The sequence below is a fragment of the Phaenicophaeus curvirostris genome, chromosome 6 (assembly GCF_032191515.1).
Source record: "Phaenicophaeus curvirostris isolate KB17595 chromosome 6, BPBGC_Pcur_1.0, whole genome shotgun sequence".
Classification (NCBI taxonomy): domain Eukaryota; kingdom Metazoa; phylum Chordata; class Aves; order Cuculiformes; family Cuculidae; genus Phaenicophaeus; species Phaenicophaeus curvirostris.
In genome coordinates, this window is record NC_091397.1 from 57459638 (window position 1) to 57484389 (window position 24752).

Sequence of the window (24752 nt, forward strand, 5' to 3'; positions counted from 1 at the left end):
GATTAGAACTTACACCAAACTAGGTAAATATTTTTACATGTTCTTAGTGATGGTCTGTGATGTCATAGCCAATGCATCTGTATGGTGTTAGAGAAGGAAACAAGAAAGAGGGCAGGCACAGCTTTATGCCTTCTTTCTTGTCTCCTCACTGCCATATTAAATGCAAAGACAAGATAACGTTGTTTTCTTCACAGCAAATGGCATGGAAAGATCTTCTAGAGCTGAGTGGGGAAGTTTTCTTGGATGAGTAGACACCCATACGTGTATAGTGCCTGCTCATGCTGTTCCTGAACGATTGCAGCTCTCATCTGCCCCATCAAATTTTGCCCTCAAAAGTCAGCGTAGCCTCAGAAGGAAGAGCTGGAAGGGAAGAGATGTTAGGAACAGCAAGCTAGAGCTGCGCTTTTGCTTCTGGGGGTGAATAGAGACATTGGGAGTTTAAAGTCAGCATAAGAATGCCTAGACTTACATGGGGGACATCTCTGATGTGCTGTACAAACAGTTCATTAATCAGTTATGGAGGTCAGCCAACTGGATAGTGAGAACCTCAGGAATACTTTCTTCCTCTGAGCCATCCAGCAATGGAATGCAATGGAATACATATCCTTAAAATGCTTCTAGTGGATAATACTATCCATTGCTATATAATAGTGTGGTTTTCCTGGATGGGAAAATTAGCTTTACGCTGAGGTATTGCATCCATGTTAGTGGTGTGTATCATCTCCTGCTGCAAAAACAACTGAACACTGTGATGTAATGAAGAGAATGAAGTTGGATAAAGAATATAGTGACTAGAGGAGGAGGAGACCTGGAACAACTGTCTCACTGGATTATTACTTTCACCTCTGAAAACAAATAGAGAAAATATTTGATGAGTGACTTTGTCACTACTGCATAAAAATATATGTTATTGGACATGTTATTGTTCTTATTGTACCAAATGGTAGGAAACCATGGCATCTTGGCTTGGATCAGAAATGGCGTGGCCAGCAGGTCCAGGGAGGTTATCCTCCCTCTGTACTCGGCACTGGTGAGACCGCTCCTCGAATCCTGTGTTCAGTTCTGGGCCCCTCACCACAAGAAAGATGTTGAGGCTCTGGAGCGAGTCCAGAGAAGAGCAACGAAGCTGGTGAGGGGGCTGGAGAACAGGCCTTATGAGGAACGGCTGAGAGAGCTGGGGGTGTTTAGCCTGGAGAAGAGGAGGCTGAGGGGAGACCTCATTGCTCTCTACAACTACCTGAAAGGACGTTGTAGAGAGGAGGGTGCTGGCCTCTTCTCCCAAGTGACAGGGGACAGGACAAGAGGGAATGGCCTCAAGCTCCGCCAGGGGAGGTTCAGGCTAGACGTTAGGAAAAAATTCTTTACAGAAAGGGTCATTGGGCACTGGAACAGGCTGCCCAGGGAGGTGGTTGAGTCACCTTCCCTGGAGGTGTTTAAGGCACGGGTGGACGAGGTGCTGAGGGACATGGTTTAGTGTTTGGTAGGAACGGTTGGACTTGGTGATCCGGTGGGTCTCTTCCAACCTGGTTATTCTGTGATTCTGTGAAACAAAAGTATAGCTTTCTTCTCGGTAGATAGGAGTAGATGTCTCAATCAATGAGCTGGTAAGGCAGCTAGATTTAAAGACTAAATTTAGACACCTAAGAGCATGCAGTTTGTTGGGAACTTGTTACTTCAAATCTTCTTGAACTTGACTGTTCCCTTTGAAGAGGATCCACAGAGTTATTGTAGATTTTATTTTTTTAAAAAAATATAATTGCTCCTATTTCAGTTATAAACCCAACAGCAATGCTAGAAGCAGATCGTCATTGTTTTCATACATAGGATTTCTTACTTTTTCCTCTAAAATATGCAGCCTTCTGTGATCGGAGATGGATTATTAAGTGGGATCTGATGTTGTATGGCGGTTTGTCTTTCCCCAACTTCAGTTTTGTTGCTGGATCATGACCATTTTAGAGTTGATATGGCAGTCACATTCTTTCAGTAAAATTAGTCTGATAACAACATTATTAATAACTAATTCATTAGTAGAGAAACTATCCATTTAAACATGAATCTCTTTTGATGGATGTTTTTTGCTTGTCAAGGGCATGTGTAATTGCTATGTAAAGGGAGAGCCTGGGTGTTGCTTTTACAGAACAAAATACATTTTTATGAATTCACCTCCTTCTTCCCTTCAAAATTACTGTATCAAAAATAACTTTAAAATATTTAAGTGTTCCTAAATGGGCAGCTCAGTCTATTATTAACAACAGAGGCAAAGATTTTTTTAAATATGATGATGTCTTGGGGCTGAAGAAGAGCTCCCACCAAACTTTAGGGAATATAATTGCCATAAAAAGCAACACAAAGAAGTGCACTGTCTGCAGTGTACCTCTAAAAGTGTCCCTATGATTAAGACTCCCTCTCTGATGCTTTCTTCACTATGTTCCTAAATTCCCAAGGACTATTAAACAAGTTCTGTCAAAACAGATCAATACACAAAAAAATAGGTATCAGTATTTCCTTGTAAATATTATCACAATCTATCAAGCATACTGTTTGCGCTGTACACATTCCCTGTGTCCAATATGCAGTCAGTCAAGCAGAGCAAAATGTAATTTGTGGATGCGCTGAAGAATGATTTTGCTTACAATTCTTAACTCTCTAAACCAACCTTTAATGACAACCAGAGAAGGCCTTCCCAAATGGATTTACTTTTTTCTACTGCATTTAATAGAATTATTTTCCCAGCACTGGTGGCTGCCTGTTTTATTAATTTTTTTTTCCATCTTGAGCTGGTCTCATATCACCCATCTTCCATCATTTCTGCTCTCTCACTATTAATTTCCCTTTATATTTCCCAGAAGAGATGGAACAAGTGATTGACTTGAATCCTGTTCTGTCCCCCTCTCCTGTACCTCATTCATACTCTAAACAACCGGGATTTCTTCTTGGCTAGTTTATACTTATTGAAAGCTCACCTGACATAGTTTAAGCACTGCAAAACAAACTCTCTGTGTATTGCCGTGTTAACTTAATTTTTTGGTAGGGCTGTGTGTATTTTATGTCTCCTGGGATCTTTCTCCAAGTGCTCACCCCATTTGGTGTAAACACCAGAAAAGCAGAGGCACCTTGCACACGTCCGGATATCGTGTTCAATTTACTTCAAGGTTCCCATTGCATGTTTTGCCTACCCATCATCGATCTGCATCTATCCAAAATAAAGTGTCAGTATCCAGGAAGCATCATTGACAGGCAATTCAGTTCCACTGTTGAATGTTCAAGACTACAACCTGTTATAGTATAGACCACATCACTTTGTTTTATTGGTTATAGTATGGAATCGCAAAAAAAACATCCTGCATGTTTGCAACATAACCAGCCAATAGAAATGTCATTAAATATAATGTTAAGAACTTCAGAGCTGTGGGCAAGTAAAACACTGGCTGTTCCCTGCAAGTAGGTTCCCTGGTGAGTTCAGCCTTGCCATGGTGCTGTGAAACTCTTTTAGGTTTCCTGTTATTGCATCACTGAACCAGATGAGACATTTAAATGTTGAAAGTCAAGATAAATATCCCCCCTGCCTGTGCTTGGCCCTTAAATTTACAAGTAATTTTTTCTATGAAAAATGTAACTCCTGAGTGCCTGATTGTCAGTTCCTAATGAAGAACTACTTCACTACGTGACCTGGGTTTGATCGTCTGGAAACTGCTATCCTTCACTTTCTGGATGGATAGTGAATGTGCTATTTTCTGTATATAACTAGAAGAGTGTTGAACAGTAAGATGTTGCCAAAATCAAGTCTTCAGAACAGAGGAAGCCTTTTCTTTTAGTCATGCCCCAGTGACTCCACATTAGCTCTGAGATTGTAAATCATTCAGTACTGTTAATTCTACTGCTATTTCTGTCTCGCACCACTGCTTCCTGACCTCAAAGACCACAGCTCCTATCTGTCCGCAAAGCTGACTTTTGGCATCAACAGGCAGAGACATGAGCCTTTCCTAAGAAAAAGCATAATAAATACTAGGCAGAGCTGGGGGTGCTCTAAGCCAGGCTAGTGTGTAGGAGTCTAATACTTTATTTCCACTTGCCTCTGATGAGTAAGCTTCTCAGTTAAAGACTCAATGTAACTTCTGCATGCAGCTTGAATGTGAGTTAATGTCTAATTTAATAGAAAGAGAAGAAGAAATCAGGGTAACGAAATATCTTCTTGATTACGTTGGAAGTATCCTGTACTTGGAAACCCAGGATCACAGCTATAGATCTTAGGGACATAAATTTTGAGATTTTGAGAGTCCCTGTCACTCCCACTCCTCTAGGTCATTAAAAAATGTTCATGCTTGAGGTTTTTGTTTCATCCTAGCAAGTATTAAGTACCCAAGGATGGGCAGCATGCCTCTGGTTTACATGCAGAACGTGGTACATAGAGGCTTTCCCTCAGCTTTACAGTATTTTATGCATTATGGTGGCATTGAAACACTTGAAGCATCTAGAAATGGGAGCTTCTACCATTTAATGAAACTGCTAAATGAAAGGTGTTCCTTACAGAGTGCTTTCAATATCGGTTTTGAAGGAATAACTCTGTTGGCATCACGGTCAGTAATAACTTGTAGTATTGCAGTCTCTGTCAAGGAGCCAGAAATGTTTTCATAGGACCTCCAAAAGACAAGCTGTGCTTCCAAATTTATAAGTGAGAATCCAGTGTGATTTTTAACAAATGTTGATTTTAGGGGCTTTTGAGAGGTGGTAAGGAAATGAGTTCATAGAAGAATTAGGCTAATAAACTTGCAAAGATTTCTCTTTTTAGTAAAAAGAAGAAATATTGCAAATATTACAAAGTTAGATCCTTTAATTCACTTGTTAATGACATCTTTAATTTCCATTTCCTGTTCTTTAAAAAGTTACTAAGTAATCTAAGTTGAAGGCAAGGAGTTTGTTTCTTCCTGAGGCCAAAGAGAAACCACAGAGTATTTCAGAATGGTAGCTGAAACCCAAAAGATAACTTCAAAACTTAACTACATGTTCTTGAGGCTTCTGGAAAGCAATATTCCCAGATGTAATGTTTATAAATGAAAATAAATGCTCTGGCCCGTATGCTTACAACAAGCAATTTTAGAAGCATAGATACGTGGAATGGATGGAAGGATGCTTGTCTTGAAGAGGGTCTGTCTATGGTGTAGTCATTTTTGCTTGCACAGTGTCCCCCAAACCAGGCTGTAAAGCAGTCAGTTCTGGGTTATGCTGAGCTAAGCAGAGGCTGTAGAAACACACTCATGAACTCGTGGAAATCTACTGAGACAATGATCCACTTCAAATCCTCTTTTTTTCTACTGAGGCTACTAGCTCTACCTTTTAATGCTAGCTCAGATGAAGTATTACAAGCAGCATTTTGCCCATAACAAGCAGCAGTGTAGATGCATGTGAGGTTTGCAGAAAGATTAAGCTCTATTTCAGGAATAACTGTGACTGGCTCTGCACTTTCCAAAGTAATACATTTTCAGGTCATTGAAAGAGTAGGTACCGAACTTGGTAACTAATTAACAACAACAAAAAGAACCTAATAGATCAATTGAAAATGTTTTTCTATCATTATAGGCAAAGTGACAAATCACAGGGTCATACTAAAGCATTAAGGTTGCTGCCAATTATTGGTAAGGTAAGGGTTGAGACCTTTCAAGGTTGAATATTAAAAGCCATTTCTGTCTCTGTTCAAAGTGCCATACAGCTGTGTTTCCTTTACTGCATCATACACACCAGGCTAAGAGAATAAGTCAAAGACCTTATCGCTTCAAATTAAAGTTTCATTTGCTCTCCTGTACTACTATTAGCTACATACCACAGTTCAGCACTGTAATCAAAGATTAGTAAACTCTGACCCAACTACCTCTCACAAAATTCTGAGCAGTGTAAAGCCATTCCAGGTTACAAATACTGAGTGACAGTTAAAATATGACATATTACCATAACTAATGCTTGACTATAAACATGTTAATCTACTGAGAACGGATGGTGTTTTAGATTTGATGGTCATATGTAATGCCTTCTGAAATCATCTTTCTTCTGTGTATTACTTTCTCTTCCAAATTCCTTTTCTTCTCTCTGTTTAATAGAATTTAAATAATTCAGTATACTCAGTATCTGGTCAGATCAGGAACAGTGTATTTAACATTCTGGTGAATATACCTTGCTTCTTTTTCAGAATTAATCATAGAATCATAGAACCACTAAGTTGGAAAAGACCTTTGAGATCATCAAGCCCAATTGTACCTGTCCACTTCTAAATCATATTCCTAAGCACTTCATCTACCTGTCCTTTAAATACCTCCAGGCATGGTGACTCAATCACTTCCCTGGGCAGCCTGTTCCTATGCTTGCTAACCCTTTCAGTGAAGAAAATTTTCCTGATGTCCAATCTGAACCTCTCCTGGTGCATCTTGAAGCCATTCCCTCTCACCCTGTCACTTGGGAGAAGAGTCCAACACCCACCTCTCTAGAAGCAGCTTTCTAGCCACTCCACTCTTCCCCAAACCTGTAGTACTGCATGGGGTTGTTTTATCCCAAGTGCAGGACTCTGCACTTGGCCTTGTTAAACCTCATCTTGTTGGTCTCCGTCCACCAATCCAGCCTGTTCAGATCCCTCTGTAGAGCCTCCCTGCCCTTCAGCAGATCAACACTTCCTTGCAGCTTAGTGTCATCCATGAACTTACTATGGGCACATTCAATCCTTTCATCCAGATCGTTGATAAAGATATGGAACAGAACTGGATCCAGCACTGAGCCCTGGGGAACACCACTTGTGCCTGGACTCCAATTAGATTTAACTCCATTTACCACAAATCTTTGGGCCCAGCCATCCAGCCAGTTTTTAACCCAGAAGAGGTTAAGCCTGTCCAGGCCAGTGGTGGCCAGTTTCTTGAGCAACATGCTGTGAGAAACTGTGTCAAAGGCTTTACTGAACTTCAAGTACACTATACCCACAGCCCTTCCCTCATCCATTAAGCATGTCACCTTGTCATAGAAGGAGATCAGGTTGGTTTGGCAGGACCTGCCTTTCATAAACACATGTTGACTGGGCTTGATCACTGGATCGTCTTGTGTTTGCTGTGTGATAGCACTCAAGCCGACCTGCTCTATGACCTTCCCTGGCACTGAGGTTAGACTGACAAGCCTGTAGTTCCCTGGATCCTCCCTCCAACCCTTCTTGTAAATGGGAGTAACATTTGCCAACCTCCAGTCAAGTGGAACTTCTCTACTCAGGCAGGACTGCTGGTAGATGATGAAAAAGGGTTTGGTGAGAATCTCCACCAGCTCCTTTAATACCCTCAGGTGAATCCCATTCAGCCCCACAGACTTGTGAATGTCTAATTGGTCAAGCAGGTCTCTAAACATTTCCTCTTAGATCAAGGGAGCTTTGTTCTGCTCTCCCCTCCCTGTCTTCTGCCTCAGGAGGTTGAGTAACTAGAGAACATCTTACCTTACTATCAAGGACTGAGGCAAAGAAGGCATCAAGTACCTCAGCCTTATCCTCATCCTTTGTCACTTATGTCCCCCCTGCATCCAGTAAAGGATAGAGATTCTCCTTGGCCCTCCTTTTCTTGTCGATATATTTGTGGAAACGTTTTATTATCTTTCACAGAATTGACCAAACTAAGATCTCGTTGGGCTTTAGCCCTTCCGATTTTCTATCTGCATGTTCTCATTTCATCCTTGTAGTCCTCCCAAGATGTCTGCTCCTTCTTCCAATGCTCATATACTTTCCTCTTTATCCTGAGATCCACTCAGATCTCTCTGCTCAGCAAAGCTGGTTTTCTTCCCCACCAGCTCATTTACCAGCACATGGGGACGGCCTGCTCTTGTGCTACCAGGATTTCCTTCTTAAAGAGCATCCAGCCCTCATGGGCTCCTTTGCCCTTTAGGACTGCCTCCCATGGAACTTTATCAACCAGCCTTCTGAACAGTCCAAAGTCTGCGCTCCAGAAGTCCAAGGTAGCTGTTCTGCTGACCTGCCTCCTTACTTCTCTTACAACTGAGTATTCTAGCATCTCATGATCGCTGTGCCCCAGTCATCCGCCAACCATCACATCTCCCACAAGGCCTTCTCCGCTCACAAACAGCAGGTCCAGAAGGGCAGCTTCCCTAGTCGACTCACTCACCACTTGTGTCAGGAAGCTGTTTTCCACACACTTCAGGAACCTTCTAGAATGTTTCCTCTCTGCTGTATTATACTTCCAGCAGACATCTGGTAAGCTGAAGTCTCCCACAAGGCCAACCGCTAGCAATCATGAGACTTATTGCCATTGTTTGTAGAATAACTCATCAGCCTCTTCTTCCTGGCTGGGTGGTCTATAGCAGACTCTCACCACAATATCTGCCTTATTGGGTGCTCCAGAGATTACCCATAGACACTCAACCCTATCATCACTATTACTAATCTCAAGGCTATCATAACACTCTCTAACACAGAAGGCTACCCCACCACCTCTCCTTCCTCATCTACACCACCTGAAGAGTTTATAGCCAACCGTAGCACTATTGCAGTTATGTGAGTCATCCCACCATGTGTCCATGATGGCAATTATATCTTAGTTTTCTTGCCTTACAATAACTTCTAGTTCTTCCTGGTTTTTGCTCGTGCTGTGTGCATTGATGTACGTGGACTTTAGTTGGGCTAACGATCCCACTACACTTCTGAGGGACGTAGTCTTAGTTTCTAAGTGACTGCTCGCTGAATTTTCTAACTCATCAATAATATTTACATCTTTACTGCCACTTGAAGAGCTATCCCCCACTTCCTCTGAGGTGACAGGCCAAAGGTCCTTCCTAGTACACTGTTCCTCAGACACTTCTGAACTTCAGCTTCTAAAGTAAGTCTGACAACCCAACCTATATAACTGGCAAGTCATTTTTCCTCATGACAGCTAAAAGTGAGCCTGAGGAATGAGGCGTATCTCCATCACCAGCTTCTGTTGCTCGTCCTGTCTCTGCAAATGCATAAGCTCCATCCTCTCAATACAAGGGTCACGAATCATTGTGAATGATTGCATGGCTGAGTAGCACTATCTGTTTAAAGGTGCACGTTGGGATCCATGAGGAGACGCTGCCACAGGGGAGCTCTGCTCTTAACACAACCTGCTTTTGAAGATGGGTTAAAGTTGAATGAAAGGCAAATTGCTAGTGTTTTACTCAGGGATGATGATACTTTAAAAGGAATGTGTACTTTCTCATTTTTGAGAGCAAAGGCAGTGGGGAAATGTTTGCTTTTGGGCTTTTTAAATTTTCTTCCTTAACACTATTTTAAGCACAGCAGGGCATGTTTTCTTTGGTAGGAAGACTGGAAAGAAAAAAAAAAGAAATGTGTACTTGAATTTTAGAAGACCTGGAAGAGATTTCTAGAGGCATCACGCAGGAAAAATGCCACTTGCAGCAAATCTGTCTTCTGACTTTTGTGAAAATGCACTTTCTACCTGAAACTTCCTTTTCCTTTTAATGTGTTTTTCTTCCAAGGCAATTTTCTTCCTCTTTAACAGAAGTGCTGCATTGCTCCTGCCAGCAGCACTTGGCATCCTGACTCCCATACTCTTATGGGTCAAGCAATGCACTCCAGGCTTGAACAGCAGATTGCACCTCACAAATCCTTTCTTGCCCTCATCCAGAAAAATGCTACGTCTCCCAGTTCTCCCTTAGATTCAACTCATTTGGTTGCCTCCACAGGTGATGTCTTTCCAACTTCTTTACTTCTTAATACCCTGTTCTCTTCACGCTGTGAGCTGACATGCCATCAGTCAAATTATTCTTTGCACCATTAGGCACTTGTCAGTATACATCTTTCTTACTCAGCAGCTACAGCAAATGAATTCTCCCTATACATAATTCCCTCTTTCAGGGCTTCATGCCTTTCTCCATTGGTGCTGATCAACATGGCTTTATACAACTTATTTTTGAAAGTGGTTTTCCTTTTCAGTATCATCTTTTTCTGTCTTTGTGCCAGGCTAGTGGTGGAGGTTTTAAGGATTTCCCAGAGGGAACTTTTAGGAAATGGTTTATTCTATTTGCAGAAATTCCTAGCATTTATAAAACTTCTGTATGCAATCTTGTTGTCATGTCTCTGTCAATATACTCCCACTGGGTAAAGAGATTGTTTTTCTTTCTCTCCCTCTCTCCGTTTCCCCAAGGTTTCCTATTTCAGCCCCTGCACATCTACTTGCACTCTTGTACCCTTTCCTCATCATCACTTACTACCTCCCACTTCATACAGCTACCAAAATAATTTTGGCTTTTTTTAACCAATTAATGAACTGCTCGTAGCTTCTATGTGCTAACTGATCAGTAACTAATCAGAGATTAGTTCTGGCAACAAATAGACTGGTAGTCTATAAATGTAGACTTTCTTTTTTGTACATTTATTGGAAGTTTAGACTATGGATACCTTAGTGGATCAAACCTCCCCACTCCCTGAAGCAGAAAAGTAGAAGTGAAGTAGAATGACAAAAAAATCTTGGATATTTGTAATGTGCTCAGTTTTCAACTCTTTGAGATGCAGCAGGAAAGTTAAAACTTGTTTCTTTGAAGGAACCAGTACATGTTATCAAAGATACTCTCTCTTATTAGAGCTAGAAGGAACAGTGTCATTTTTGTACAGGTGTGAGATGTCAAATCTTTGAACTACATTGTTGGGATTGAGGGTGTGTTTTAGTTTCTAGTTTGATTCTAGTGGGGCATTAATAGCAGAAGCCACAATGTATCGGTCTTGGAAACTAACTTTCGACAATAAAAATGAAAATATGACCAGGTGTTCACTCAGGGATGATCACAGGAAGAATAATAAAGCAGAAAACACTGGAAATATGTTATACTAATTGGCAAAGGAAGAAACAGATCTAGCTTTTCCCCTTTAATGTTTCTAGTCAATCTTGTCTGAGAACAGGAATTAGGATGTTTATTTTTTTAAAAAATATTTCTTTATTCAAGACTTTCTGAATGGAAGTTATTGTACAATTGGCTCGGTTCCAATTGCAAGAAAATTATTTGAGTTATTTGCCTTCACTATGGATTGGGGTACCATGTTGTACTCCAACTGTAGCGTTCAGTATTTTTGCTGCAAATTAGGCAGAAAAGCTCACTCAGGATTGTAATGCTCTTGGGCAGACCCCATAAATTTACTCAGAAAGTGTAACTTCACTTTTTTTTCTTCTTCATCTGTGACACTTTACCAGAGCAAAGCTCTATTAGTCTTCAACAATTTCTCCTTTTTCAAATTGTATACCTCCTGATGTTTTCTATGTTTAACTGTTTCCTAGGAGGAAAGCACTTCCAGTAGTGGAACAGCTTCTCTAACCAGTGGAGAGTTTCCACGGAGCAGATCAGAGGGGACTTTGATTGACGTGGATGACCGGACGCCTTCAGTTGGCTACAGTATGTCTCTTCTGCTATTTTCTAGACTAAGGCTCACCACCTAAAGTCTTCATTTCTGCAAAACTCTAAAAAGTCAAGAACTATAGCTACACTATATGACCCCGTAAACGAATTTTTTCTTTCTTTTTTTTTTTTAATTGTTTTTATTTTGCAAATCATAGATATCCCTGAAATCAGGACACAACGTGTTCTCACGAGGTCTCCTAGGAAAAACTTTATGACATATAAGTCCTCTGTCCCCACAGCAAACATGGGTCAGGCAGGTTGGTAGGAAGCACCAGAAGCATTAAATTTAGATGAAGAAATGCTATTTAGGGTATGTTTATTGGGAGGTGAGATAAGGATGAGAAGAGGGAGTTATTAGCTAATCTACGCTAATTTAGGGTTTTAAGAACCAGGAAGAACAAACTAAGGTACTACGGAAAGTGCAATAAGGAAGGATATAGATATGTTGAAATAACAGTAACACTAGATGTTCCCTCTGAAAAATCCTTTACAAGAAGGATGGTATAAAAATGAGGGCAAACTGGAGTAATAGAAACCCTTAGCAAATAAAAGTGGTAGGAATTCTATTGATTACAGGAAGTGTGAGTCTTAATCGACCTATAAACCGGCTTCTGTGAACAGTTATAAATATAAAATATAATAGCATCTTGTCTTCAGAGCAAATAGATATTACTTCTAATAATGAATATTCTTATTAAAAGGCATACTTAAATATTTCACATACACTCTTACTTGTCTATTTAAGTGCAATCTCAGAAAAATTAATAGCAGCAAAAAAAAATTTCTCTTCAAATTTTAAATTGCACAAGAACTCATTAATTATACTAATGATTTTTTTTTTGGTAAAGGTAATGCTACAAATTCCTCAACCCCACTGAGAAAAATTGTAAGAGTTCCCTTATCAATTAAATGCAAGTGCGCTACCATGAAAAGGAGTCCTAAATAATGCATTTATCTGCACTATCTATGATGTTTGGAAAATGAAACAGTAGTTGTTTAATCTTCAGAGAGAGTTACATACAAAGGAAATAAATCCATGGTATTCTGTAAGAGGCCAAATATTAACAGAATGTAAGAGTTTAAACTTTATGGGACCTTAGCATACTCAACGTCAGTGAAGAGTCATAGGAGTTGATAATGATCAGCACCTTGTTGAAGATGCTTTACATCCTTCAGCACTAATTTTTGGCCATGTTTCTATAATAAAGATTCTTAATGCTACTTAGAAATCAATATTAACACTCTTTAAAAACCTGAAAAAGAAATATATAAATGATCTATTTGTATTTTAGGAGGATAAATTTTGTCACCTCTTAGCTTCACAGGCTATGAGTTGGAAATTAATGGAATGTCTCGAGTCTATATGTTTTAGAAAATGCTTATTTTTTCTTTTGAACAGATGTCAATGAAAGGAAATCGGATATGGATATTGACTGGTCCAATGTATTCAAACACACCCACACTGTTTCCAAGACTAACCCTTTCTGGAATGAACTGTCAGCGTCCAACCCTTTTGTAAATGACATAGCTGCTTCAAATAGAAATGAAAATAATAAATATCTTTCAATTTTAAAAGAAAAACCCTATTTGTTCTCTAAAGTATCTAGCAACAGTGATTCTTTGGCTTCCTCAGGTGATGAGCTAGATATTGATTGTCTTCTAAGAAAGACTTCAGTAAGAAGATCTGGACGATCCAAGAGTGTCTCTGACTTCCTGGATATTGTTGATACCCAAAGACTTAATCCTTGTAAGACAACGCCTCAAAAACCTCTAGCTTCAGACATGACATGGCTTCAAAATGACCGTGAAGCCTACAAGATGGCTTGGTTGAGTCACCGACAACTCACCCGGTCTTGCCTGGATTTAGAAGCCATGAGCCATAGTCCTGGATGGGCTCAAACTCAAGCTACAGATATTCATGTAGTTTGTAAACTGTATCATGAAGGGGGTTCAGTACAGCTACCTGACTCAGATATCAACATTCATGTCCCTGTGGGTCATGTATTACCTGGGGAATTCCAAGAAGTTGGTTTAAAGGCTATCCTTAACCCTCCATCATCGTTTAACAATGAGCTGTCTAGCACTGTAAGTCCTCTGATAGAACTTACGCTGAGCAACCTCAACACAAGGGAAGCCATTTTCCTAGAGGTGAAAGTTGCAGCTAAAGTGAAGAACGATCCACTCAGCCAAGTTATGAGTGATATTGTGTGTTTTTGCAGTCTCAATAAAGAAGGGCCTTTTAAGAAGTTAGAGAATTGCTACACTTATCAAGATACCGTACAAGTGAAGCTGATGGATCTAAGTCATGTGATGTATCTAGTGATTGCCGCACAAGCAAACAAAATCCAGCCTCCAGCAACTAATGTCTGGGACTATGTTGATAAAACTGTCTCAGTTGGAATTTATGGTCCCAAATATATTCACCCATCTTTTACAGCAGTTTTTACAGTTTTTGGTCATAACTACATTCCAGGAAAACTCACAATTTGTGATATTAAAAAGCAGGGGAAAAACATGCCTCCTGTTGTGTTTCAGCTGTGGGGAAAACATACATTTCTGCTTGAAAAGCCACAAGATCTAAACATTTCTTTGGTATCCTGTGATCCAGATTTTGAAGTAAAAATGGAAGACCAAAGCAAAAATATTAAAGGGGAAGAGCTGAAAAGTGGTGAAATGGTCCACCGACAATTCCTGTTTTCCTTGCTTGGATGTAGGGAGATGCATTTCTTTGTTTTTCTTGTTCAGATCAAAATTTTAAAAAGTAGCCAAGTAACACAGTTCCATGTTACAACTCCTGACCCAGCTCCAAAATTAATCAATCGGCCAAAGCACTTACAAAATCGCAAAGAAATCAAGTCTGCGCCTTTGCTTTTAATACCGACAGTTAAATATCCGAAGTTTCAAGATAGAACTTTGAGTGTTAATACTTACGGAGTGGCTTTGAAAACTGTGTTACGTCAAAATAAGATTGACTACTTGCTAGAATATTTCAAAGGGGACACAATAGCACTTCTTGGTGAAGATAAAGTAAAAGCCATTGGACAAACTAAAATAAAAGAATGGTATGTAGGAGTTCTCAGAAGAAAGATTGGTCTTGTACATTGCAAAAATGTAAAAGTGATTTCCAAAGAACAAGCTATGGACACTGCTGATAGTGAGATAACAACCAGGAATCTGGTTGAACAGATTGCATTGCCATTCAAAAAACTGACTTACATCTACTCAGTAGTTCTGTCTGCAGTATCAGAGAGTGTTTATGACTGGAGAGCTTTGGCTGAGGTGCTAGGATATTCACATATGTCTTTAAATGACTTTAATGAGGCACATATTGATAAAGAATCAGAGAGAGTTGCACATGTTGTGAAGAAGATGAAGGAAGACTGCCATGCCAACAGAAAAAAAAGACTATTTCTTTATGAGCTCATTGTTGTAAGTATTGAATGAACTCCTAGAGGGGCACTATTATGAGAGAGTTTGTGATCCATGTTGAGTATTTTCTGGTTAGTTACATTAGACAAACTTCTCTCATACTCTCGTACCAAGATTTCTATTGTTTGCAATGAGGATTTAGTTTTTCAATGAGGAAAAATGTTTTAAAATTAAATCATGCATATGTCTGATTTCTGCAGTTATGTTTGATATTTGATTACAAATCAGTATCTTAACCCAAAGAACACTTCTAAATTTTGTTCTTGATCTTCCAATGAAAACATCAACACTTTCAGTGGAACACTTTGCTTTTAATTGGAGGACAAGAAAAGACACCTATTTTTCTCATTAGCTCATAACCAAGCAAATAAAGAAAGGAGAATCGAACATATCTGCATTTCAGGATTTCACTCCTGGAATAATTTTAATTTGCTTGGTATTAAAAGATCACTTGGCATGATGGAATGGCTTAATTGTCATCAAATTATCAGTTCTGTGGGAGGGGTAAATCTAAAGTTCTTGGCTAAAATAAACAGTTTTTTCCAGAAAAGCAGTAGACAAAGGATCACACCTTAGTGCTCTAACTTAACTTTTAAGTTTTATGTCATACTTTTAAGAAGCTATATTTGATGTCCCAAATATTTTTGTTGGAAAAGTATGTTTTTTTCTTTAGGATCTGTAAGCTTGGCAGGATCCATAGGACACTGGAATGCTGAAGCAGCTCAATGCCAGCTTAATTTTTTCTTCAGTTTGTGGGCAGTTTTCCTATTAAACTTTTGGCAACATCTTTTTGTCAGAAAAACTGTTAGATGCTTGTAAGAACATAAAAAGGAGAGAAAGCTTTCCTGTGTGCTTTGAAATGCAGAATAGTGGTATAAAAGCAAATTATAATGTTCTGTTAATAAATACTGGTGAAGGAACACTAATGCAAATGATTGTTCCAGGCACTTTTGAAAATAGATTGCCAAGGGTTAGTGGCACGTCTTACCCAGGACACCATCATTTTGACTTCAGCTGTCAAGCTTGGAAAATACTGGCGGGAACTGGCGGAGAAACTAGTCCGACTCACAAAACAGCAAATCGAGGCTTATGAACTACCCCACCAGGGGAGGAATGGCACAGTAGCCCTGGAGGTAAGGCTCTGGTGTCATGATGTGTACACACTTGCTCCTCCACATAAACACAACCAGGAATCTTTATTTTTTTCTTGCTTTGTGCATGTATTTCCTTTTTGCATCTTGGCCTCCTTATTTGATTTGTAGGTAACTTTTCTTGCAATTAATCTAGATATTCCTTTGAGGCTGGCTTCTCGGTGTTATTGTGCCAAATTAATTTGCTGTGGAGGTGCTGGTCTCCATCTTGATCTTCATCTCTTTACACCCACCCCAAGCACCACTTTCAGTCCCTTCTTATTGTCCTGTCCACTTTACTCCTCTACTGTCATCTCAGACAGTGAGGAAAACCATCCAGTCCTTGCAGGAGCCCCTTCAAATCACCTTCAGTACAGCTTTTGCACTTTCCACTGAAAGGAATTTGCCTCCAATGTTAACCATTTTTCTTTCTATGTCTGTGTAGTATTTGTCACCATGTGGCATTAGTAGCATGACTAGAGGTTGGAAGCTCTGACATGAATTCCACTTCTATCCTGCTAGATAAGCATAGCAAATCCATGTTTTAATTTCATAATTTTCAGATAGGTCATGCTTCTTTGCAAAGCACTCTTGCACATACAGATGTGTGATTTTTCAGTAGAAGTCAAGTAAGTTCTCCTCTCAGATGTATTTTAGTGTGTGCCCATCTAAGGAGCAACTTATGTGTGTAATTGTATCTTGAGTGCCATTTGAGGTGCTGAGAGGTACCCGTGGCATCCATGAAATGTCAGACGTGTCACAACAATCAGGGTGGGACTTAGTCCATGTCTTTGAGGTGATGACCAGTCTGTGCTCCAGACATGCCTTTGCCTGGGTAGTCAAGTTGCTTTCTGCATTTCTCTCCTCTTTGACACTGAAGCATGTGGGTAGGTCCACTGTTTCCTACAGAGTTATGCTAATGAATTCTAGGTCCCAGACTGGGTTTTACCTCGAACATCTTTTATAAGTGCTGCTGAATGATGCTTAAGCCGACTTTCCTGCCATGAACTTTTACACTTGGGATTCTCTCTCGCTCTACCTGTATGATCATGCCCTGATTGTTGAACGTAACGCACGTGATCCAGCCTGAATTCCTTCTCCCTCACATCTCTGTACCCCAAGAATCACTATTTCCCATTCACAGGTTCACAACTACTCAACATAATTTTTTCTTCCTTTTTTTCATTCCCTGTAGCTGATTCTTTCTGTTCTCTGCCAAACGTATCCCTCTTTCTTGATCCAGTGAGTCTTTCATCTCAGTTTTATCTGCCTGGTAATGGCTTTCAAGAGATTTCTGCTCTAATCATGAACCGCTACCGCCTCTCATTCCCTTTGAATGCGCTGCCCTTCCTACCCAATCAATGTTTGACCAAAATTCCACACATTTACTTGCAGGGTTCTGCATTTTTCTGGAAAATTCTCTCTGTTATTGTTGTTTGCAAACACTACCTCTCATCTTGCTTTTCTCTTTGAGCTAGGTTTTGTGTATATTTTGTATATATAGTTGTTCAAGGTACATTAGTTGTACCTGGATGCACCTGCCTACTTACATTTTTTCTTTTTCTCTCATAAAACTCTTAGCCCCTACCTCTCCCTAGCATACTACTCTCTTTTATTGATAAAAATCACCCTTTTATTGGTTGGTTTTGCATTACCTTATTCTCAAATGCTAAAATAAAGCAGAATATGACTGCTTTCCATTTCCACTCTGGGGTTATTTTTTTTTTTTTCAATGTTAGATAGTGCCTTATCTAATTTTCTAGATCTTTGTTTTACTTGCTGAGTTTCATGTATTTCTCTGACAATACTTTTCTACAGAAGGAATTATAGACCTGAACAACATGTGACTGTACTGGCCTCCATGGTATTTGGAAATGTTTTCTCCTTTGCTAACAGAGAACTAAACCAATATTAAAACTCTTTTTTCCAGCACCAGACCTATTTATTTCAATATATTTATATATACTCTCTATATACTTTTTAATATATTTATACCTATGCACAGTCAATATGTATTTTTGTATATTTATATATAAATATACTTTGTTTTAAATGAGTCTGTTCCCCTGAAGCCCATTTTCTGCCTCTTACATACTCTTCTTTTATTTTAAAGAGTTTTTAAAGTTATTTTTATGATAAAGCACCTACAACATTCTCTGCCATTCAGTGACAGTGCCTACTGCCAGAAGAGAGTGCTGTCAAATTAATCATAAAAATTCCAATAATAGAGTATGTTCTAATTTTTAAGAGAATATTCACCAATGAATGATGAGAGTTTTGCTCTGCTTTTATATTGTTTCTCAAGGATTAGGATGGGCCCTGTGAATTTAAACTTAAATTTCAGAACTTTCTACTGAATTTCAGGGCTTTCTTCTGACCTCTGAGCTTCTTAGCGCTCTGGTGAAGTGAACCTCTACAAACAGGGAGCTACATTCCATTTGTAAATTTTTGTGTACGTTGTTCAGCAGGGCTGCAAAACTAATACAGTGTATATTCATACCTGTGTGGAGATGCATCCAGCAGAGATACAAGGTTAGCACTAGTCTGATTAATTTCAGAATGACTGCTGATCATCACATTTACTTAGCAGATATAAAAGAACCCTGATTAAAACCATCTTAGCCCAGCCTGAGGTGTGCAAATCAAAAAGCTTACTCATCAATAGCAGTTGGTGTGAAAATGGGAAATCAAGCAAAGATGGGGGAGTAATAAACTCTGACTAATTATTGAGGAGTATCTGAAAACATTAACCAATTCTTTATCCATCAAGGACTGTTCTACTATCAAGAGGATTGAATGGTTGAAAGATGTTTCTGCTTTTAAACTTAATATTTTTCTTAGTTGGAGAAATTTCCTTACAGATGATCACAAAGGCATCTTGAGGTACATACAATTGGTGCTAGATTTTGAAATGCTTTTCATCAGTAAATTCCAAATAACTTTACAGAGGATGTAGGTATAATTATCAGCCACTCAGCAGAGGCAGTGGCACCAGAGGGAAAACTCATGCATGCAGCTGAGATGAGACTTGCCCAGCATGCTGCAGTGATTTAATATTTTGTCTGAAAATCTACTTTGATATAATTCAGGAATGTCAAATGTAGTTCAGTTCAGCCGTTGCATTAAAATATGTTGATGTGGAGAAGAACTTGCCTTAGAAGTCTAATTTGCAGTCTTAGTTCAGTGTCATGGGCGTGTAGATTACTGCTGAGTTAATCATGCATCACTGATGACCAGTTCATAAAGCTTTTGATTTTCTCCCACCCTGCCACCCCCTTTTTATTTTCTTTCCTTTGTCCCAGGGGGAAAAGAATCAGTTGTGGCAAAGTAGAGAGAAGCAGGGTTTTATTTTAGGCGTATTTCAGCCAATCCTCTGATTGCACAGTGCCAGACTGACCTTCAGCATAAGTTAAAGCATAACATCTTTTCATACTCATTGTCTTTTGATACAGTTGTGAAGATTCAAGGCTGTACCCCAGTCCTTCAAGTAGCCAGGTCCAGTTGCAATAGAAGGAAAGGAAGCAGAAGAAAGTGAAAAGGCATAGCCAGCAGCAGAATATCAGGAAATCCCAGCTTCTCTTTTTGGCTACCTTGGTTATCAAGTTAGAAATAGGAATAGAGGAAACTTTCTGTTCTCAGCATAAATATGACAGTGGTGAGCTGCTTTATTTTATTAAAATATGTTGTAATATCTAGTAATTACAGTACTATATTATAAACATATTTTTCAATATAACTTGACTAATCAAAGAAAAGAATTCATCACTCTCCTTCCCACCTACCGTTAAATTACTTTTCTTTATTTATCAACCTTATGGTTATAACTTAAGGTAGACTTGCTTAAAATGAGAAGTAGGCATCATTTATTTTTGGTGGGGAAGGATACTTTGTTATAGATTAAACTAAAGGCAGAAACCAGACTAATCAGAGTATGAAATATGCTACTGGGGATATGAGTGTGATTGAAAAGAGAAAGGCAGCAGAAGTTGCAGGAGATGTTAACAGAAATTACAGTAGAGTCAAACTCAGGGTAAATTAGGAGTTCATAGCCCAAATATGGAGAAAAGTTCAGAACTATGAGCGAAGAAATTCTTCTCCTACCTAGCTCCTCAAGGGATCAAGTAAATAAAGTTTAAATCAAGGAAGTAAAGCTTTATGTTGTGTGTCATTTGTAAATTCATAGGATTATCTTGAGGAAGTAACCAATTTCCTCCTGAATTATCCTTCAGAACCATGAAAACTGCAATGCCATTAAAAGGGAAAGAGACATTAAAAAAGCCTTCTAGAATTCAGAGACTTCCCAATCACTTCTGTAAATCTATAAATGCACACACGTCAGTCCATAGCCTTTTATTACTATGCATCAGTGTGTTTCTGTTAAAACAACAAATATTAGCACCTTTTAGGAAAGTGCTGAGTTTATTTGTGCCTTTGTGTATCATCATCAATTACTAACTCAATCGCTCTTTGTAAAATCTTTGTTGCCAGTGAGGAATGGGAAACCAGAAAGTGGAGAGCCCAAGTTAATTTTGGAAAAGCAGCAGTTGGGAAAACAATCTTTTTGTTTGTAAACAGAGCAAACTTACTCTGGACATCAGCACTTTGAAAGATGCAAGTCCAGCTTGGTATCTGAATCATGCTGTCGTGGCTTACTTAATGTCACTAGACCAATGACATATTACACCTGCTAAGGATCTGCTTTGTATTTGTTTGGCATAAAATAAACATATCATAGTTTAAAACAAGAAGCACTGATAACCTGTCCTTTCATTTACTTTGTTTCTTGCAGAACACTCTTCAAATTGCATGTCCCGATTTAAAAAAAAATTAAAAAAAAATCATAAAAGCTTGTGACTCTCCTGCTTTTGGAGCGTTTGGGATTTTGTCAATAGATCATCTTCCAGAAAATATTTTTGTAGAGACAGGAAGCACATTTAAATGTTCCAGGCTAAGTAGGGAGACAGTGAGATGTGACAAAGGGAAGAATTAATGATCAAAAGCACAGATGGACTCTAAATAGGAAAGGTGCTGTTTGATGTATAAATTGCAAAAGTGACTAAGGGGAAAAGTTTTTTCCTTCCCTCACTGTTCTTTGAATGATACTTTCAGACAGAGATATGTTTCTGCTTCATGATAATAGTCTGAATGAAGAATTTATCTTCTTATTAAATACTCCTTTAAGAATCTGAGAGTTTCATAGAAATGAAGTGCATAAGGTTACTGGAGTTTTTATATCAACATGTCTTTTACGATAAAGCATCTCAGCATGGTTGGGGATCAGACACGTCTTTTCTTTTCTTCTTTCCAATGACTTTTCTACCATTGGAAAGATTTAGCTATTTTTTTTTTCCTTTGTCATTCAATTTCTGCAACTAAACTCCTTTATTTTTCTCCCTTTGTTCTCAGATGATGTGGAAACCTGCATATGACTTTCTCTACACATGGAGTGCCCATTATGGAGACAGTTACAGGGATGTCTTACAAGATCTGCAATCAGCCTTGGATAAAATGAAAAGCCCAGTAACAAAACATTGGCGAGAGTTAACAGGAACCTTGATTCTTGTCAACTGCATGGAGGTGCTAAGGGCAAGTGCTTTCTCTGCAATGGAGGAAGAAGAATAGACTACCATGACATGTTTTTGGAAAAATCTCTTGGGAAATTGTATGGTTGATATTTGTGTTTCAGTGATGCTTGCAGAACAGGACCGAATGCATTTTTTTTCACCTGAATTTATGTTGGGTCTCGCCGCGTGGTTCTCACATACGGATCACCAAAGCTTGCTAATGGCTACTGAGTAAATAAAAAAAAGTGTGGGTAATTGAACTTGTGAGGTCAACCAAAATGACTTGAATTCTATAGGGTTGTTTATAAAGGAAGCTCTTTCTGATTGCACTGATTTCTAGGTGGAGATAAGTTTTAAAAACAGAACAATGCATAGATGATTTCACCCCGTGGGGCCTAGGTTTACATTGTTTTCAGTGGAGCATTTAAATCTAAGTATTTAATACACTATTTTAATTGGTGCTCAAAGTTTTCAACTCTGTCAACTGGTGCAGGACAGCCTACAAAAAAACCATTTAAAATTCTTTTGTCCTCAGTTGGAACAAGATTAATCTCCCCTTCTCACAGAACAGAAATTCAACAGTTATTTGCACCTAGAAAAACAGGTTTGTGCTGCTCAGTCCTTCCAAAATAGATTCTGGAGAGGTAAATAGGGAAGAGTGGCTTTGCAGGTATAAGTGCTGTGGAGAGCTCATACTCCTGTTGATAACACTTTTTCTACCTTACTGTATGAAGAGTATCGGTGACAGTTTTTATTTTCTCAAAAAAAATGTTAATATTGGGGTGCTTTTCAGAGTCATTTATTTATGGAGCAATTAATTATCATTAGACATATGTTCTAAAAAGAACCCTGCGTAGATGCTATCAGTAAAAATCTTTCAGTTGCTGAGTAGCTTATTATAAATACAGAAAATACAGGCTGAATAACAGCTACAGGCTAACTGTCTTTATTTTATTTATTTTTTTAACATAAGACCTTAAATAATTTTTTTATTTAAGAGGCAGCTCTAAAACATTAAAGCAATTTTAAGCACCTTTGATCAAAGTAAATACAGAAACATCAGGAAACACTTGTGACAACCACCTGAAAAGAAAACTGGCATTCTGCCACTGCTTGCAGCTGATAAGACAAACCCAGATTCTTTCAGTAGTACCGCAAAGCAGTAGCATTTCAGCTCAGAACCTGTTCTTCCACTATTGTCTTATTTGATCTCTTCTAAGAAGGGAGGCCTTATGATTTAACACTTAAGCATCTTTCTTCCCCTCCCCTTTCCTCTAACTTGTTTTCTTTCCTGCTTTCCTTAAGCTTTCCCAAAGCATGCCTAGCTGAGAATGGGGCTGGGGGAGAAGCTCTTGCTCCAGTACTGGGTAAGCTCACTCACCAGAAGATCCTTTAGTATCATGGCATGACTGAATTAGTATGGGTGCAAGTCATCTGGCTTACCCCTCATTTGCAACAAAATGAGGAATTCGACCCACGGAACAGTAATTGTTTATGCCTATCAAGGAAATGTGGAGATAAAGGAGGCAGATCATCAGAGATCCCGGTTTTTTCAGGTGCCAGCACCTGTTTTATATCTTGCCCTGTGCAGTTTTAAAAAGAGATGTGGAGAAAATATAAAATATCATTCTCTTGTTATGTGTATGTCTGTGCAGAGACCAGCTTGTCCCCCAAAGAGAAGAAAGTATCTGTTGTCTTTCTCTCTTGTGCTGCTGGATAAGGAAAAGGTACATGCTGGTTCCTTTTAAAATGAGCTTCTTTGAAACTAAAGTGATAAATTCAAATATAAAAATTATAAATATTAAGAGACATTAAATTAAAATAAATTCTTTAAAGTAATACTTACAATGTACCACTTTCTACTTCCAGGTATATTTTTATAGGTTTCCTAGCCTGCTGCTGCTGTCATCTTAGCCCCTGCTCATAGCACAGACTGAGAAACCTGAACAGAATTTTTCAGTGGTGCAACAGGTCACAGACATCATCTCCCTGCTTGAAACTGCAGGGAGACACTTTTTGCTCTCTAAGATTTGAAATATTAGAGCGGGTCAGAGTTAGTCTTTCAGCTCCACTATGTTTTCTTAGCAGCTGATCTTCATGCATACTGGCAGGCTGTGCCCTCTTACTAAATACTGTTTAGCCACTTTCTTTTGGCTTGAGTTCTTCCCTCTCTTTTTTTTTTATTTTTATTTTTCCTGTTTTGTTAAACTTTGTGCAACAGCTAAGCAACTTGGCTGATTGTTGCTTCTGAAGGCAGGTCTCTGCTTCTGTCGTTATTTTGCACATCTTAAATTCTTTAGTAAATGTGTGTTTACCACATGGCCTATGGAAAATGAAATTAATTTCTTGTTACTAAGAACAGGAAAGTACAGGACTGTACTACTAGTCAAAAAAAGGAGGAAAAGCTACCTGAAGCACTATTTCTAGGTCTGTGATTCTACCAAAGATGAAGGACAAGCTGCCCAAAGCCTTCAAGGCTCAAGGACAATCTGCCCTGAGAAGGCAGCCAGAGATCAGGAACTCAGGAAGAGAAGTGCTCAGGCAACAGAGGTTGCTGCCAGTTATTGTCATGACCAGGCCCTTTCATTGCTTTGAAAAACAACAAAGTTGTTTCTGTCTTGAATGAGAGTTGAATTTGGCCCGTTAGGTTTTGCAAATATTGACTTAGTGAGTCAGGGTTCTCCATAGTTTGCAGAATAATTCAAATACTCCTCCAAGTATGTTTTTTAAAAGGGAATTTGTATCTGTCTGTAACTGTGCTGTATTCCAGGGTCTTTGACTGTGGGCTTTGTTCGTTAATTGTGATTCCTGTTTTTGCTTTAATCTTCTCTCATATGAATGAAATATGCACTCATGCAATACTCTGTTTACTTTAGCAGCCCACACTGGATATATTTAAAAAAAAAAAGGTATTAAATCTCCATATTTCATTAGTGCTCTAGAATTCAAAACCACAAAATGCCAGCTGAGAGTGAAAGCAGCTGCACTGAACAGCAAACGCACAACAAGAGCACATGGCTTTGGTAAACACACTCTGTTCTTGACCTTTTCTTCTTTCCTCCCACCTTGTCAAGAGAGAACAGCTTTCCCATGAGCCTGCACACATACCTTCTTGGGTTTCTGCGAAGCGGGATGAGTTTAACAGCTCCTTGGGAGGAGACAGAGAAAAATACCAGCCCCTGGTCATTGCCTGAAATGACCCTCTGTTTCCAGGTTTCTTTGTGCAGCC

General features: G+C 39.0%; 1 protein-coding gene across 1 annotated transcript in view; it reads left to right on the plus strand.

The window, feature by feature from the left end:
- Positions 1-22958, plus strand: part of MACC1 (MET transcriptional regulator MACC1) — a 30178-nt gene extending 7220 nt beyond the window's left edge. The window contains exons 2-5 of the mRNA XM_069860313.1: positions 11280-11394; positions 12800-14829; positions 15774-15962; positions 21366-22958. Of these exons, the coding sequence (XP_069716414.1) occupies positions 11280-11394; positions 12800-14829; positions 15774-15962; positions 21366-21581 (2550 nt within the window). The 3' untranslated portion in view covers positions 21582-22958. The remainder of the gene's footprint in view (positions 1-11279; positions 11395-12799; positions 14830-15773; positions 15963-21365) is intronic.
- The last annotated feature ends 1794 nt before the right edge of the window (positions 22959-24752 follow it).